The following is a 16,543-nucleotide window of genomic DNA, read 5'->3' on the forward strand; positions in this document are numbered from 1 at the left end:
AAAAAAACCCTACACCCCCACCTCTTTAGACTCGCTGATCCCTGGATTTACGGGCTTAGTATTAAGAAAATTCTACTGCAATTTGGGATTAGACCCAATATCCTCACAACAATGACTCTGCCGTTTGGTATCTTGATGGCATACTTGTGATCAATCGCTCTGAAGCTGAGGCTCTATAGCCTATGGACCTAAAGAAAAAAAATGAATTGGGATTTTTTAATCCAGAAATGTTTTCTGTCACTCTCAGAAGTGGTGCATGGCCCTCGTGCACTGACAGCTGAATAGCTAAATTAAAAAATAATAAAACTGCAGCAATCACATTTTATTTTATATGGATTAATATAATACAGCTAAAAGACAAAAACGTTCATTAATATTAATATTTCGATACGGCCATTTTTATATTCAATGTTTTTTTTTTTTTTAATTATTTTGCTATATGCCTAATTATTAGACATTTGATCATTATTTATCATAGTTTGTGTGTGTTTATGAGTCAAATGCTTCCTGACATAGACGAAACCATTCCTCGGGAGAGATGTAGGCCCAGAGAAAACAGGTCGTTTACACACTCGACATGGAAATTGTCTAGGACTAAATATAGGCCTATACAAGATGTTCCACATTAATATTCATGTGGAAGATGTTGAAAATAGTGTCTTCATCAGTTGGAGAACTAAAGTATTCTGCTGTAGCATAAATTGTAAATGTAGAAGCCATATATGCATGGTCAATTGTAGTTGGCTTAGGCTATTTCCTAAATACATAACTATTTATTGAGCTCTGACTAATAGGCTACTTTTTCTGCACCAGCATATGGAAACTTTTTTTTTTAAATAGCGCATAATGCTAATATTTCTAGCATGTTATTATGTAGGCCTGTTTCTGCATCTTCACACATTCTGTAATTTTCATAATTATTTTTGGCTTCCTTTTTCACTGCACATAACTAGGCTATTTCTCACTATACATAGTCATGTTGTGGGTTCCAGTGATATACAGCAATAACATGACTGATTGAAAACTACTATTTCTAAGACATATATTATCATAAAATATTTCCTTTCCCACACAGAGAAAAATGCTGGGTTAGAAACAACCCATTCTGGGTTGTTTTTAGCCCATCCCCTGGGTAGTTATAGCACCGGCCCAGCAGTAGTTAATTTTACCCAGCAAGATGGGTTGGTCCGTTTTAACCCAGTGGATGAGTTAAATTATTCTACCCATTTCTGGGTTAAATTAACTGTACGTCTGAGTAAATGCAACCCATATCATTTATTATATATTCTACCCATTTCTGGGTTAAATTAACTGTACGTCTGAGTAAATGCAACCCATATCATTTATTATATATTCTACCCATTTCTGGGTTAAATTAACTGTACGTCTGAGTAAATGCAACCCATATCATTTATTATATATTCTACCCATTTCTGGGTTAAATTAACTGTACATCTGAGTAAATTCAACCCTTATTATTTATTATATACTCAACCCAATTGTGGGTCAAATTATGTACCATTCTGGGTTGTTTTATCCAAATCATGTGTTAAATAAAACTATTATGGGTTTATTCAACCACAATATGTGTGTTACTTTAAACTACAGTTTAACTACAAACCTATGACAAAATACATGCTAGATTTGGTCATGCAAAGCATAATGCAATAAACACAAACCATTCTGGATTCTTTTAGTCATTTTATAGAAAAATAAAAGCATGAAAAATGACAACTTTTAAACATTTGAGTTCTATTAACTCATTAAGACATGGGATAAAAAGCATTTTTATACTTTTGCTATTCAAAAATAGATATGAGCTCATATATACAAGCACATATATACAAGCTTGTGCCGCGCTACAAGCTGGTAGATCTGCTATTTTTGAAAAATCCTGAAATTTGTGCAAATCTTTGAACATAGTTTTTAAAGCAAACATTTAAACACAAGTCTTCATCGTGCTCTCTGGGGCCATCTAAACCTTAATCCAGATGTCTCTGTATCCTGTTCTAAACATCACTGACACACCAAAAAGACACGTGTAAGCAATAACGTTTTCCAAACAATGCAAATGGCATTCAAATAAAACAAAACCCCAAACGTTTTTAAAACATGTTTCACTGGAGGTGTGGTGTGCAAGCAGTGTTATAAAGCTTCAAGGGTTCGTTTTAATCATTTTGTTGTAGCCAAAGTTGTTCAATTGAAATAACTTCCAAATCAGCCAGCTCAGCTTCCCTAACAAACAAAATACAAAAACGTAACAAACAATCAACCACTTAAACCCCAGCGAACGTATTGTGGGAACAGCTTTCTCTGAAAATAGCAGATCCACAAGCTCACAACACCAGGCATTGCATTGTGAGCTTGTCGATCTGCTATTTTCAGCTAAAGCTTTCCCCACACACAGAAAAACTCTTAGAAACAACAACCCAAAAGCAAACATTTCTGCTTTTAGACAAACAGTCAAGTCTTCATCGTGCTCTCTGGGGGAACAAAGAATCCGTCCTGTTTCTATAGGAATGTCATATTTAGTGAACAGTGCCATGTTGGTCCCTGTTACGTAATCACCCTGATATGTGTTCTCTGTGGGGAGGAACAACCTGATTATGTCCCGATACGTGTTCTCTGGGGTGGAACGACCTCAATGGTCCCAAACTCTTTTTTACACCATTCTAATTTAAAAAATCTAAAATAGCAGCTCTACAAGCTCAAACGAGCTTCTTGTAGATCTGCTGTTTTTGATGCTGTAGTGATCAAAGTAGGGGTTAACCCTTTAAGACCTGAGGCCGATTCTACAAAATGTCTTCTGAATCTTCTGGTGTCAAAAACTTGTTTCTATATCAGTGGTTCTCACACTTTTTCATGTCAAGGACCCCCAGAATTATATGTACCGCATTTGGCCGCGGACCCCCCCCCATCTCAAAATATGTTGTTCCAGGGACCAAGGCTGCCCTCAATGACTAACGGGTACGTGGGTTGATTGAGTGGGTAATGTGTTGGGGGGTGTGTGTGTGAGCTCTACTGGCAAGCCAGAATTCTTGTGTGCAGAAACTCCACCATTTTCTTGGACTCTTGTAGTGGAATTCCATAGATAATACTCTGTAGGAAGTCCCACACAAGTTGACACTTTTTGGGGTACTCGATGTCAAAAATGTAGTAGGCCTTGAAGCAGACGTCGATGGCCTGAAGAAGTTTGTCCTGTTTCAAAGCCTGTCCATCTATAATTGCGAAGACCTGAGATGGTTGCTGAGAGTTGTTGCCAAGTGTCAGGACATAGGGTTCAGTTTGGGAGTTCTTGGCTGCTTGGAGATACTCCACCATGTTGGTTCCAGGCTGAAAAACACAGAAAAGTGAGGTTGAGTGAGTAAGGACAAAATGTCTACAAAGTATAGAAAAATAAGTGTATAATTAAAAGAAAAAATAATAATGAAGGTGTCAAGGGTCCATTTGTTTTCATGTTACATTATAAGAGTTAACTTATTGTTTAACATATTCATTTTGCGTATTATCACTCCTATGGTACAAACATAACACAGCATAGTATTGTGGTCAAAATGGTATCCAACGATAACAAAATGTTCTTTAGTTTTGTCTCTGATAGGCTAAATCTTATCTACTGGGGGTCCATTGGTTGAGAAACAGTGAGAGATGTACTGTATAGACATAGAATGCATATAAAGCGTTAACTTATATCCCCCTCGCAGCACAACGGTGGTCCCTAGGTTGATTCTTAGTGAGGAGGGTGGTGGTGGTCCCTGGCTCATAATCAGTTGAAAACCCCTGCCTTATAAGATAAACCGGGCGGTATATTAACAGAAGGAATAAGCTTGTCCTGTTATACCTGTATTTGTAAAGCAATATGTTAAACTAGCAAAGAGCAGTAGTTAGCCTATTTCAGAGACATTTTGACAAGAATTAATCAATGTCATTGTTTCGGGTGGGGTGAGGTCATATCTAGATGACTAGTCAACTATTTGTCAACTTTTTAGGATTACTCGTCGACTAGTGAAACGCCGTAGTTGTGAATGCCCTACTGTGTTCTTGTCCTCCTGCTGTGTGCTGTATACGCTTTGTAGATTACACACTCAATACTTACACAAACTCATTAATTATACAACAGGTATATGTTAATGTTAAAATAAAATGGAAAGTTTCCCTTTAGATGTGCTGGTGGACTTACAGGCTGATGATGGATGAAGGCCTTCTTGCACTCAGCAATGGTGTGGCGCACCGTTTTACTGCCACGGCCACGTCCAACTTTGTATGCTGTTGGGGGGAGCAAGGATGGCAACTGCTGCAGGGCGAGATCCCCAATGTCATCTGCAGGAAGACATAGGTATCAATACGAGGTGGAACAGCATATCCTTTATTTTGTCATTCAATAGCCAACAAGAATGTACCGTAACCTATGTAACCAATAGCGACTCTGCAGCTGGTTAGTTTGTAGTTTAGTTATTCCCACCATTAGGCCAGAAGCTGGCCTAACCATGACAGTTTACAAATGGAAAATAATTGACCAGTTGGGGTCCATTTGTTACACTGTCACAGTTACAGACTTAAGGGTCAATTTAGACCCCACTAAAGTAACCCAGAGAGTCCCTGGAATCCACTTTGAGTAACCCTGGTCTAGACGAGGCTATAGGAGGAAGGGGTGTGCCCACTGGTATTTGAAGGTGACACTACCTGAGAAGAGGAAAACCCCAGGGTACCTGAAAGTGTGTGCTGTGCGTGCCACACCCACACAGAGAGGCTGTCAATGTAGTTGTGGACTCTTGGCACAAGAGGGACTGTCGACTGACAAAGAACCATTTCAATAATATTTTACCTAATGTTAATCCTTCGACCGGCAACTCTAACTTCCGCTCCAGTCGTGCGATCTGCAGGATCTTCTCCGCATAAACTGGGAGCCAGGTCTCGTACAGTTTGGGCGCAGCGTCCGCATGTAAGAGAAGGAAGTCCTGAGCGATCTATAAAATGGAAAACATTTGAAATCAAATTAAATGTGGCACACTACCAAAACATTATAAACAATGAATCATCACATGTACAATATTCCCTCTTACCATGCCGTTAGTTGTCAGGTGAGGGTAGTGTTCCAGAATCTGACTGATGGTCAGATCTCTGGTGTTGTCCTTTATCCACTTTGCCCTGTACACCGCCGTGTCCTGCATATAGGTCGCAACTTGGCATAATGGTTGAGAATTACTTCTCAACCACTCTTTCAGCTGTACTGCCCGCTCATCAGATATGGTACATTCTGTAAAAAGAACAAAATGCTGTCAGTCACTAAAAGATGGATGTTTTGCGTAATCAGTCATCCCTATCAGCAATATTGTGTGTTAAAATAGTTCTAAAACAACTATAAATGCTATTGTGTGGTGTCTGGTCATACAAGCTACTGTAGTTCCAAAATTCCTCACATTCACTAAGATCAGGCTCTACTCAGATTTTCTGTCTGCGACAGTGTTCCCTAAACGTGCGCATGTTATGTTTTGGGAAAACTTAAGCAAGCAAATGTGCCACATTGTTGGAACTTCCTTCTATTTTTCCGTTTAGTAATGACCTGGTATGACCGCTGTTCGAACAGGACCATCCTCGGGTGCTGGTTGGGGTGCTCGGCCATTCCCCCTGAGCGCTGACCTCAGCTTCTTTCTGACGTTTCGCAGCCTTTCCTCCAGGTACCCACAGGCTGGATGCCGGTTCTGTGCTGGGGTGTACCATATGACCTGCCAAGAAATCAAAATGTTTGATGAATAGAGATTTGGCACATTTCGATTCTTTGACAGCGTGTCCTTGAATTAGAACAGGGTTTTTCTGCACATTTGTCTGTCCCAAGAGAAGGCCAATTATTGTCCCTGCTTCCAAGGGCATGACAGCAGTGAAAATCACACATCAAAGTAGTTTTTCTGGAAGGAGTGAGCGGTATTGTGTCTGTTAAATGATTTAGCATTTCAAGCTCAATGTATGCTTCTCAACGGTCCGTTACTGAGAACTGCAGACCTACAGGCTGACCACATGTTGTGAGCTTGTAGACTTGGAGTTTTCAGTATCAGCGACACATCACAGCAGAGCATATATTGGGCTTACTAGGGGTGTCACCAAAATGAATAATACATTGAAAAGCAAAAATTGGGAAAAAAAACTCACGCTGCCACTGCTTGAAGAGTCTTTCAAGCAGGGAAATGCCTGAATTATGCTAGCTGCCATGGCCTTTTTGGTCTCCGTCGTAGGACTGTAAAACAGAAATAGCACAACTATTCATCATATCAAGTAGTTCCAGTGTGTTGATTTCATGTAACTAATAAACCATTTTTAAAAGACAAAAAAAATAATCACACCCGGTGTGTGGCTAACTTAACTTCAGTCAGTCGTCCAGTGAAGGTTGCACTGGTGCCTCTTAAAATGTTACTCCATGGTAGCTGATCTGAGCATGGTTAACAACTAGCAAATATATCCCTACTAAGTCATATTTTAGCTCTCAGGTAAAGTTAGAACTTGGGATGATCATACACCCTTAAAGTTGCCATTTAACCACTTAAACCCCAGCATTGGTATTGTGATCCCTATTCAACATAAAACATAAAGATAATTTAAATCTGTTGAAGTACTTCTCTCCAAACTTCTCTATAAGGTGAGACACCAAGATCCGGACAAGGGCACATCTCTGGGATGTGGTGATTATATTTGTCTCGTCAAGGTCCCTGACAATCGGCTGTCCTTCTGCGAACGTTGTAAGAACCTGACGGACATCCTTAGAAAATTGCAAGAAGACACAAAATTGCAGACTTATTATTGTTTAGTTAGGAATGGGTGATTCTAATTCAAATCAATATCACCATTATTTCAAACTTTTGTCTTGATTACAATTAATGCACTCAGTGTGTCAATGTGTTGTGAGCTTGTTGAGCACCATTTTCTTTTTCATGCAAAGCAGCCAAATTTATAAGGCTTAAAGGTATTATAAGGCTTATAAAGGTAAAGCAGAACTTACAAACGTAGGAATTATGTGAATTGTCTGAATCATCATGAGGGCTTGGGGTTGAGGTGGAGCCAGGGGTTCAGGTGGGGTTCGGGGATCAGGTGCGGCCGATACCGCCATGGGGGTTTGGGGAGTGGCAGGAGGTGTGGCATCAGAGGCTGTAGCTTGTGCATCAGGTGCAGGCGCCGGTCCAATCTATAAAGAAGACCAAGGTTAATATAATAAATGTAGGACAAAGAATAGAGCACCAAAGTCTGATGTAAATGACGCATCCTACCTGGTTTGCGTTGTTCTCCCCCTCTCCCCCCAATTCTTAATTAGTGACATTTTTGCCAGAAACAGACTGTATCAAATATAACTGACTGACTATCATAAACGATAGTCACCTTCGTGACAACATCGCTGGGACAGTCCGTTTGTTTTTGGACCTCAATGCTTATGAGACGATTTTAAGATGACCCAACTATTCTACATAGAGAAACACTTCTACAAACCAGGGGATGAGAGAGTGACGTCAGGACTTCGGTACTCTATTGGAATCCCCAATAGAGGACCCTTTTGAAGACAACCAAATGATATGTGGACAGTGGTGCAGCATACTTTTAGAGAGTGCACTTGGGCTTCACCTTATACAAACATTAAGTGATTAAACAAAAAAGTACTTACAGTACCACTTATCACTCATTTAAAGAATGCCAGTAGTCCCAGTAATCGCGTCATCCCAGTAGTCACGGCATCCCATCATTCCAGTAGTACTTTCAATCTGTCCCAGAAGTCAAGTGGTTCTTACTACCCGGTACTCAAATACTGATCATTTTCAATCGATTGACACTTTAAGCAGCAAGTATGGCTAAAAACAAAACTAATATGGGGGTAATGTCAAAATAGGCCTTTTCAACATATAAGCCAGTCAAAATACTATTTACAGTCACACACAACCACACACACACACCTGGTGGCAGTTAGGTGATTCTAAAAATGTCTGTTGCGCAACGAAATGTATAAACTGTCATCTACTGTCACTGCCACTGCCTCTACATCCTGGCTGCATCCTCTGTACGACTTGACTGCATGGAGGGGATGGTGATCAAGCAGATCTCTTACATCTACTGCTACCAACACCTGGGTGGGAATGACACTGTATGCAAATAAATGCCTATCAAACCACTGTGTTTCCCACTTCTTTACAACAAGTTTTATTGTTGGTGTGGGTGACGTTTGCTCCAGTAGTAGAACTGATTCTATGAGACCAAATTGAGGCTCTCCATCTGGATCATAGGACAGGAATACACTCATGCCTGCTCTATAGTCAGTTCCCTTAAATGTAACCCAGGCTGGCACATACACTTCACTGAAAAGGGGAATACCTTCTAGCCCACTTTGGATCCTGTCATTAATGTTCACCAGAACTGTACTTTGCCCTGGACCAACTTCTGTATTGTGACACAGGATAGTTCCACATAGGAAATGGTAGCACTGCATCATCTGATGGCGAAATGCCATGGTTTTACAAATGTTTCTAAAGTTGCAGGTTACATTGCTAACCTGTTTGAAAAATGCATGTCGTGCTTCAAATCTCATTGACCAGAACTGCTTCAACGGTCCAAGTTTTTGAATGATTCGTGGGTAGTGAACCATGAAGTGTTGCTTTGGCCGTAAATGTAGATGAGGATATAGCTCCAGGAAGAGGGAGTGATGGTCTTCTATGATTTTGCCCAAGTACAGTGTTGCTGCCACTGTAATTGAAGGGGAAAAGATAAACTCCATGCAATGGAGTAGGAGGAGTAGAAGTTCCCAATGCTTGTTATCCATGGGGACAAGATCACCTATCATGATTGGTAGTAGCCTAATTAGGCACCACATTTGAGATGCTGACTGACGCATGGAGCCTTCAGGCTTTTTGAGATCATTCCTGCTTATGACAGAAGGCTTGTTAGACTTATCACTAAATCCATAGTCAAAGCTTGTGATTCTGTAATTCAGCTCTTGTAGTGTGAGATGCTTTTGGTCGATTAGTGAATTCAACAAAAGTTTGACTTCGATAGGCCCCACCCCCTCCAGTAAATCATGCATTATGTCCACTGACAGATTGTCTGACACATGATAAAAAGACAACATGTTCAAGACGCTGCCCCTTTTCAGGCCTGTCTGGGACTTGTCGGCTGTAAGTAAATCTGCCTCATAACTATTGCGATCACGCAAAAGTCCAGGGTCTTCAAGCGTCAGAGACTCTCTCTGTTCTCTATTTGCTTTGCAAAACCGACATGCATAATTGGCAACGAAGGATTCAACGTAGCCAAGAACACCATGGACGCCCAAATTGTCTCCAACTACTTGGAGCAATGTGAACTTGACAACACCTTGATAGTTGGGGGTATTAACAAGGATGCCATCCTGCTCTAAATCCATGATCTCTTTGACAATAGGGCGTAGGATTGCATCAATGGTATGATGTGCTGCGTCATCAGATTTGTACACAGCTAAAAGGAACTGTGACTGCAAGGTAGATAGCAACTCTGGAGGCAAGCTCTTCAAAATGAAATAAAGAAGTCCCAACTTGTGAATCCCAGTTTTAGCACCAAGGGGATTTACTATCTCAACATCATTTTGGTAAATCACAATTGGGATTGAAACCTCGTTCCGAAATAAGGAATGCGTTTTACAGAACTCCCCATCAAAAACATCCTGAATTGCATCACCCTCCTCCCTGCACTGCCAATCTAGCATGGTCTGTAAAATCCCGGGAATTTCTAGAATCTTGGTCAAAAGGCTCTTTAACGGTATACGGTAAAATGAATCATGAACACCAACTTGCTGGACAATGCCAGTGGCAGAGGCCGTTGATTGAACATAGGTAACCCCTGACAATATCTCCTCAACTGGCTGAACAAAGTTTCCAGTTGTAGCAAAATATTTCATCTGTTTATAGTCGGACTGCATGCCTCTGAAAGGCTCAGCTAATTCTGAGAACTCCACCTCAAGCTCTTGTACCTCGTTGCTTTGATCAAGACCAAACGTACGAAATACAGACATGGTCTTTGATTGCAGTCGGCCGACAATATTGCCAATTAAATTGGAGGTATGCTGAACCACAAAGTTTAGGTTTGAGAATGTCATAGAAGATTTAGATCTAAGATGGGCTAAAAAGAGGGCCACTCGATTAGTAATGGACTCTGGCTCTAGTTCATCCCAATCCTCACCAACTTCCTCGTCTCCCTGTTCTGGCTCCATGTCAGCATTCAGCATTTCAACAGGTGGGGCTGGACCTACAGGTGGGGGCCGTGGGGCTGGGCCTTCAAGGGGGTCATCATTTCTATCCCCATGCTCCTTTTCCAAGTGTCTTCTGTAAGACCATATGTAACCAAATGTCCGACCACAACCACTTTCACTACACTGAAAATGTGTTGATACAGAGTTGACATGGTGTACAGACCGTAAATGCACGAGAAGACCCTTGATACCCCCTGAAATTAGCTTTTGGCATTTGAAGCAAGTGTATGCCATCTTCCCGAAATAAACTATTGACTTACAAGTTCTCTAATTTTTTTTAGAAACTTCAGCCTAGGGCCTGCTCTCGGGATCAGCTGTTTGATGGTGGAATCATCTAACAGAAAGAAACTTTCCTGATCAATCCCCTCGTCTGAAAAAAAAGAGAAAAATACACATTATTTTTCCAACAGAAAAAAAATAGAGCTCATGGGTTTCATCTGCAGTCATCTACACTGTAGATGACTGTAGATGACTGTAGATTCTACAGTACCTGCAATGATGAGGACCAACACAGATGATTTAAATGAATTAATTACTTCTACTGCAAATGATTACCCTCAGCAAAGCTAATCAGACACATTTCATCACCTGGTTTTGGTCCTCAACATGACAGGTTAGAGCAGTGGTTCTCAACCTGTGGGTTGGAACCCCCCACATATTGTGAAACTGTTGCGAGGCGTTGTGAGCCTGTAGATCGTCTATTTTCACAATATGTATCCGTGTAAAGAGGTCAAACAAATGGGGGGTCCACAATTCAAATATTTTGGGGGGGGGTCACAGCCTGAAAAGGTTGAGAACCACTGTGTTAGAGGACTACAGAAACCATGGCCATTAACTCAGCAGCCATGTTTGGTGCTGAGCAAACAGTTTGAATGACAACCAGCATCCTATTTCTGACTGACACAGATGTCATTAACCTTAATCAACCTGGGTTCATCTGCTGGTCAATTGTTGTCAGTTAATCAAATAGTATAGCACAGAAAATGCATATGCTCAATACAAATGTCAAGGTATATTACAAAAAGCAGTTGTCAACTCCATTACTGTGTGACAGCAATGTATGTGGATGGGAAACATATTGTACCTCTAAATATGTCGATCAGTTCTGGTAACTGCCACTCTGTCAGTTTTTCAAAGACAAAGTTGTCCATCGATCTGAAACAAACACAAAGGAAATACAATTGGTGTTATACCTGTTCAGATATCAACATAAAAGCAAAGCAAACTAGCAGCAGAATACTATGATCTGCTATGAATATGAACCAAATGGACCCTTACAGCTCTGTAACTCTAAGAGTGTACACATGGAAATCTAGAGACAGGTGAAGCAGGGACCCCTTAGCTGAGAGACAGATGAAGCAGGGACCCCTTAGCTGAGAGACAGATGAAGCAGGGACCCCTTAGCTGAGAGAGAGATGAAGCAGGGACCCCTTAGCTGAGACAGATAAAGCAGGGACCCCTTAGCTGAGACAGATGAAGCAGGGACCCCCAGATGAATTTCACATCATGTGCCTCTCACAGTATTTAGCTGCCCATGCAATTGCCTATTCAAATGAGCGTCATTCAGTAATTTTAGTGCAATACCAGCAATAATAAACTGTTTTTACAGCTGCTTCAACCACAATTCCCACAATAATGTAAACACCATCCTAATACAATGAAATTAAATACAATAATGTCTCAAATTAAATAATATAACGGGGTAGACTAGAATGGTGACACAGTAAAGCAGGGGTCTTCAACAGGGGGTCCGGGACCCCTAGGGGGTCCTCAGAGTTACTACAGGGGGTCCGCCAAATCTTTGTGTGATAAGATTTCTTTTTTTACATTAACCACTTGAACCCTAGCATCACTTTTCTGAGGAGAACTTTAGCCAAAAATAGCAGATCTACAAGCTCACAACGCCTCGTGAGCTTGTAGATCTGCTATTTTTTGGCAAAAAGGTATAGGTGTAGAGGGAAAAAAGAGCAGGCCAAGTAAAAAAAAAAGTTTAATCTGAAACAATTTTATATAGAGGGGGTCCCTGCTTCATCTCTTTCTCAGCTAGGGGGTCCTTGGCCTGAAAACGTTAAAACTAAACAAAATGCTGCTGTCAAAATCAACACTAGTTTCAAAGAAATAAAAAAACACATCTGATTGTACAGGCAATTAATTTTCATGTACTGTGGGGGGGGGGTCCCCTCGTGATTTTGAAGGGGTCCCCAGATGACAGTGAAGTAATAATTTAAGGACTTAGCATCAAAAGTAATCAACTATATACTAGAAAAGGCGAAATTATCAAAAAAATAAAAGAGGCACAAATTGTGAAAATAGCAGATCTACAGGCTTTTGTACAGAAGTCACATAGACAAGCCACACCCAACAAACTACAATACCACATTTCAGTAGCCAGATTGTGTAGGCACATTGAGAGGACAATGTGTTAAGCACGCGATATATAGTCTACACGTCAATTAATATATCAAGCAACTAGGCTATGCCTTTGTTTACAAGTGCCCACAGCTAGTTAGCTGTGTAGCCATGGCCTGTCACTTTCAGCAGACTGTGCATGCTTGAACGGCAACGTGATGTGTTTATAATAGAAATTAGAGATCAGACCAGAGTTCAGAATGTATAAATGAGCCAATTGCACTCGCGCCAAACATTTGAGTTAGTTAGCTTAGCTGCTTAGCACCATGGGGCCAGCAGCACATTCCAGTTCCTCTGCATGTTTAACACGACGTCAAGGCATGCTAGGAAAGGTTGAGACAATAATACAGTGCAAAACAAAACACTATTTTACCTTGAATGGAGTTCTTCTTTCGTGCCGTTGTTTGTAAATGGTAAGAATTGCGACGCACGTTATGGCTCTCTGCAGACTCTCTCTGTGTGACGCTGGGCGCGCGCGGAAGCAGGAAGTGGAGGAGGACTGGAGGGAGGCGGGGTATGGAGGATTTTGACCGGATAGGGAGGGCGGATTCCAGACTTTTAGGATTCTGATTCTTTAATTTATAAATAATTATAATAGTAAAGAAACATTCCTTGATCCATTAATTATATGATTTACTCCACTTCACTCTCAGGATGTTTTAGCCTATTAAAAGTGGTGATACCACAGTATTATTTTAATGCACATAAGAGATGTAGTTTAAAATATAATATAAATCAATAATATACTCCCCTCAAAGAAAACATGACTTTTAGATTGTATTATGCAAATGTTTTTATTCGTACTGTACCACTTTGATGTATGTAATGTAAAATAAATAAAATGTATTATTGTTGCTGTTGTTGTTGATGATAGACAAATATGCATACTAAAACAACATTTGTTTAAGCTGATTTTATGAATATGCCGAAAATTCATGTAAATTGGTCAATGTGGAGAATCACGTCTCCAGGGTAACGTGGGCACTTGCAACTGGGCCCAGCTTACAGTACAGTATTGTATCATACATTACAGTACAGTACAGTAAAGTACAGTAGCATGCATTACAGTACAGTAACATACAGTACAGTACAGTACAGTACAGTACAGTACAGTACAGTACAGTACAGTACAGTAAAGTACAGTAGCATGCATTACAGTACAGTAACATACAGTACAGTACAGTACAGTACAGTACAGCAGTACAGTACATAATTAAAGCTGAACTTGTGAGCCAACACAGTCTCATTCCCAAGAAGTCACATGTTGACATTTTGTGCAGAACCCCTTCCAGTCACATGGTCAAATTACATTTCAATTAAACGTGCGGCGTCGAGCACATTTTCTGGAACTAATCGCTCCAGATATTTTTTTAAAATCTGAAACTTCACTCAATCCATATTGAGAGTAAGCCGGATTTAATGGCACCGGGCCTGATTTTTTAGGACACTGATAAAGGTCAAAGGTCAGCAAAAAGACGGCAAAGCTGACCTTTGCCTAAATCTTTCCCTCTCAATAACTCGACAACGATAAGGACTTGGGGTCTAATTTCGGGATATGTTGTTCAGTTTTTTGAGACGAACAAGTGGATATCTTGTTTGTCCTGGTACGACACTTTTCAAAACTTCAGCTCTTCCTTCAGGATGGTGTTAGGTTGTATACCTCTATGTACCTTCCGAAAGTGGAGGAAGCCAACTTAGGAGTGTTGTACCGGGACAAACAAGATATCCCCTTGTTCGTCTCAAAAAACTGAACAACATATCCCGAAATCGGAATCCAACTCCTTATCGTTTCCGAGTTATTAAACGAGATAGCGAACCTGTAACCCTAATCAATTAAGAGAACCGTATATCCGTGTGGGAGGAAACTTATATTGGTGTTTTCAGCGCAACAAGCTGATCGAGAATCTGGTCTCGGTTTTGCTCTACGACCTCGGCAACCCTAACCTTAACCTTAGCGTGTTTTGGCGGCTAAGGTTATGGTTGGAGAACGGTACGTCTGTGTGTGAGGAGACTTATATTGACGCGTTCAGGGCGACGCGCTGATCAATAATCTGTTGTTTGATTTGGTTTTCGACCCTTACTTTTCCCTGTAGATACATATTTATGATTATCTCAAAGACGATTTGACAAAACTTTACAATTCTGACATATGTCAGTCTACCCACCGATACGAATCGGTCAGTACCAGGCCCGAACCGGTCGCATGCACGGTCCGCGCGTGATCTTAAAAAAGCAAATGAAAATATAGAGCAGGCTTCGATTTGAGGCCTTCTGCACCAAGTGAGACTCCATGGGGTCACCGGTTCAAGTCCGGGATGGTGCTGTTGTTATTATCTATGCTGCTGCATTGTCTGAAGGAAGCCAAACCAAAATAAGTTTGACTCTTATGTACCTGTACACAAGATGTAACAATAAAGTACAACCTTGAGGCTTGTCAAGAGACAAGACTATTAATCTACCACCAGTCACCAGTATGGCTACATACACACATATTATGAACACATTGAACACTGAATAAAAACGGTACTCCATCCGCAAAGTAGCCGACTTAAGCCAATAAAACAAAGTAAGCAAAGCTCACTTTTGAGCTTGTCGTAGCAGAGTAAAACAGTGGGTGAAATTAGTTTTTGTGCATTATTAATTATTATAATATTATATAAAATGATTATCTCCATAATATTATGAGCCTCTGTAATTAAGTACACAAGATAAGTGATCATTTAACCAACTGAAGTCTGCAGAGTACACACACAATCAAGAAGGCAAAACATACAATTAAATTGAAAAGTAAGCTTAATCCCAGACTTGAACCGGCTAGTCCAAGAAGATATGATTACTAGTCCTGGAACAATACCACTAGGCCACCACAACACTAGGCTCTAACGAAGGGAAGTCATATTCCTCCAGTTATTCGCTCAAATATACAAAAAAAAATAGATAGTTATATTGATAGATACATTCCGTGCGTATTGTACTAGTTCTGCACAAAATGTCAACATGTGACTTCTTGGGAATGAGACTGTTGTGTAAGCAGAAGTGGAATCAAAAAGACTTAACTTGAGTGGGCTCACTGAGGAATTTGACTGAACATAGGATTTTAATTATGTCAACTTCCATGTAGTTGAGACGTTATCAATTAATTATTTCAAGTTAAAACGAATTTTCGCACAAACCTTTGTTGTATTGAAAAGGAAAAAATAGTTTTGATAACAAGCCAGCATCATCTGGTTTTGCAGTGCACAAATAACCCACAATGGTCTTAAAACAACCCATAGTGAGTACTTGGGTTGACTCAACCAATGGGTTGTAAAAAATTACCCATTATGGGTTATGGTTAACCCATAATGGGTCAGCCATAACCCATGTACTGAGTAAATGGCCGACTCACCCAATGGGTTGTACAAAATTACCCATTATGGGTTATAGTTAACCCATCATGGGTCAGCCATAACCCATGTACTGAGTACATGGGTGACTCACCCAATGGGTTGTACAAAATGACCCATATGGGTTATGGTTAACCCATGATGGGTCAGCCATAACCCATAATGGGTCAACCATTTCATAACCCAGCATCTGGGTAGATAAACAACCCAGCATTTTTCTCTGTGCATGATTCTATTCAAACTTTAGGCCAACTTTTTTTTTCTGTCTCTTCTCTGTTTTCCACAATTATGCTTCTCACGTGGTCGAGATTTATTTTAGATTGTGAAGGAAGGGGGGGTGGTGTCTTTTGAGGCCAGAGCTCGTCGTTGATTGGTTGCCTCTGTCGCCTGTAAAGACTCCCGGCCTCTGGGATTGGATGGGAGCGTCAGTGTGGGCGGTTCCCGGTGTATTTGTACGTTCATAGAAGGACTGGGTCAGGAGGACTGGGTGATCAACGTC

The 16,543-nt window shown here is 40.6% G+C and overlaps 1 protein-coding gene and 1 long non-coding RNA gene across 3 annotated transcripts in view; one reads left to right on the forward strand and one right to left on the reverse strand.

Annotated features, from left to right (window-relative positions):
• Positions 1-16,543, forward strand: part of LOC308100615 — a 307,745-nt gene that overhangs the window by 213,398 nt on the left and 77,804 nt on the right. The window lies entirely within an intron of this gene.
• Positions 1,689-13,145, reverse strand: LOC308097754 (uncharacterized protein). 2 transcript variants are annotated; one of them, XM_080445760.1, is made up of 11 exons: positions 13,032-13,145; positions 11,334-11,404; positions 10,510-10,619; positions 6,992-7,174; positions 6,609-6,751; positions 6,148-6,232; positions 5,564-5,726; positions 5,064-5,257; positions 4,826-4,967; positions 4,181-4,320; positions 1,689-3,333 (listed from the first exon to the last, which is right to left on the reverse strand). In XM_080445760.1, the coding sequence occupies exons 2-11, from the start codon at positions 11,398-11,400 to the stop codon at positions 3,019-3,021; spliced, it is 1,542 nt and encodes a 513-aa protein (XP_080301886.1). In that variant the 5' UTR covers positions 11,401-11,404; positions 13,032-13,145; the 3' UTR covers positions 1,689-3,018. The 2 variants fall into 2 exon arrangements, with proteins under 2 accessions (XP_080301886.1, XP_080301887.1); XM_080445761.1 differs by lacking the exon at positions 13,032-13,145 and adding an exon at positions 7,646-7,742 and having other exon boundaries at positions 11,334-11,348.

The sequence above is a fragment of the Gymnoscopelus braueri genome (assembly GCF_963280865.1).
Source record: "Gymnoscopelus braueri genome assembly, chromosome: 2".
NCBI classification, from domain to species: Eukaryota; Metazoa; Chordata; class Actinopteri; order Myctophiformes; family Myctophidae; genus Gymnoscopelus; species Gymnoscopelus braueri.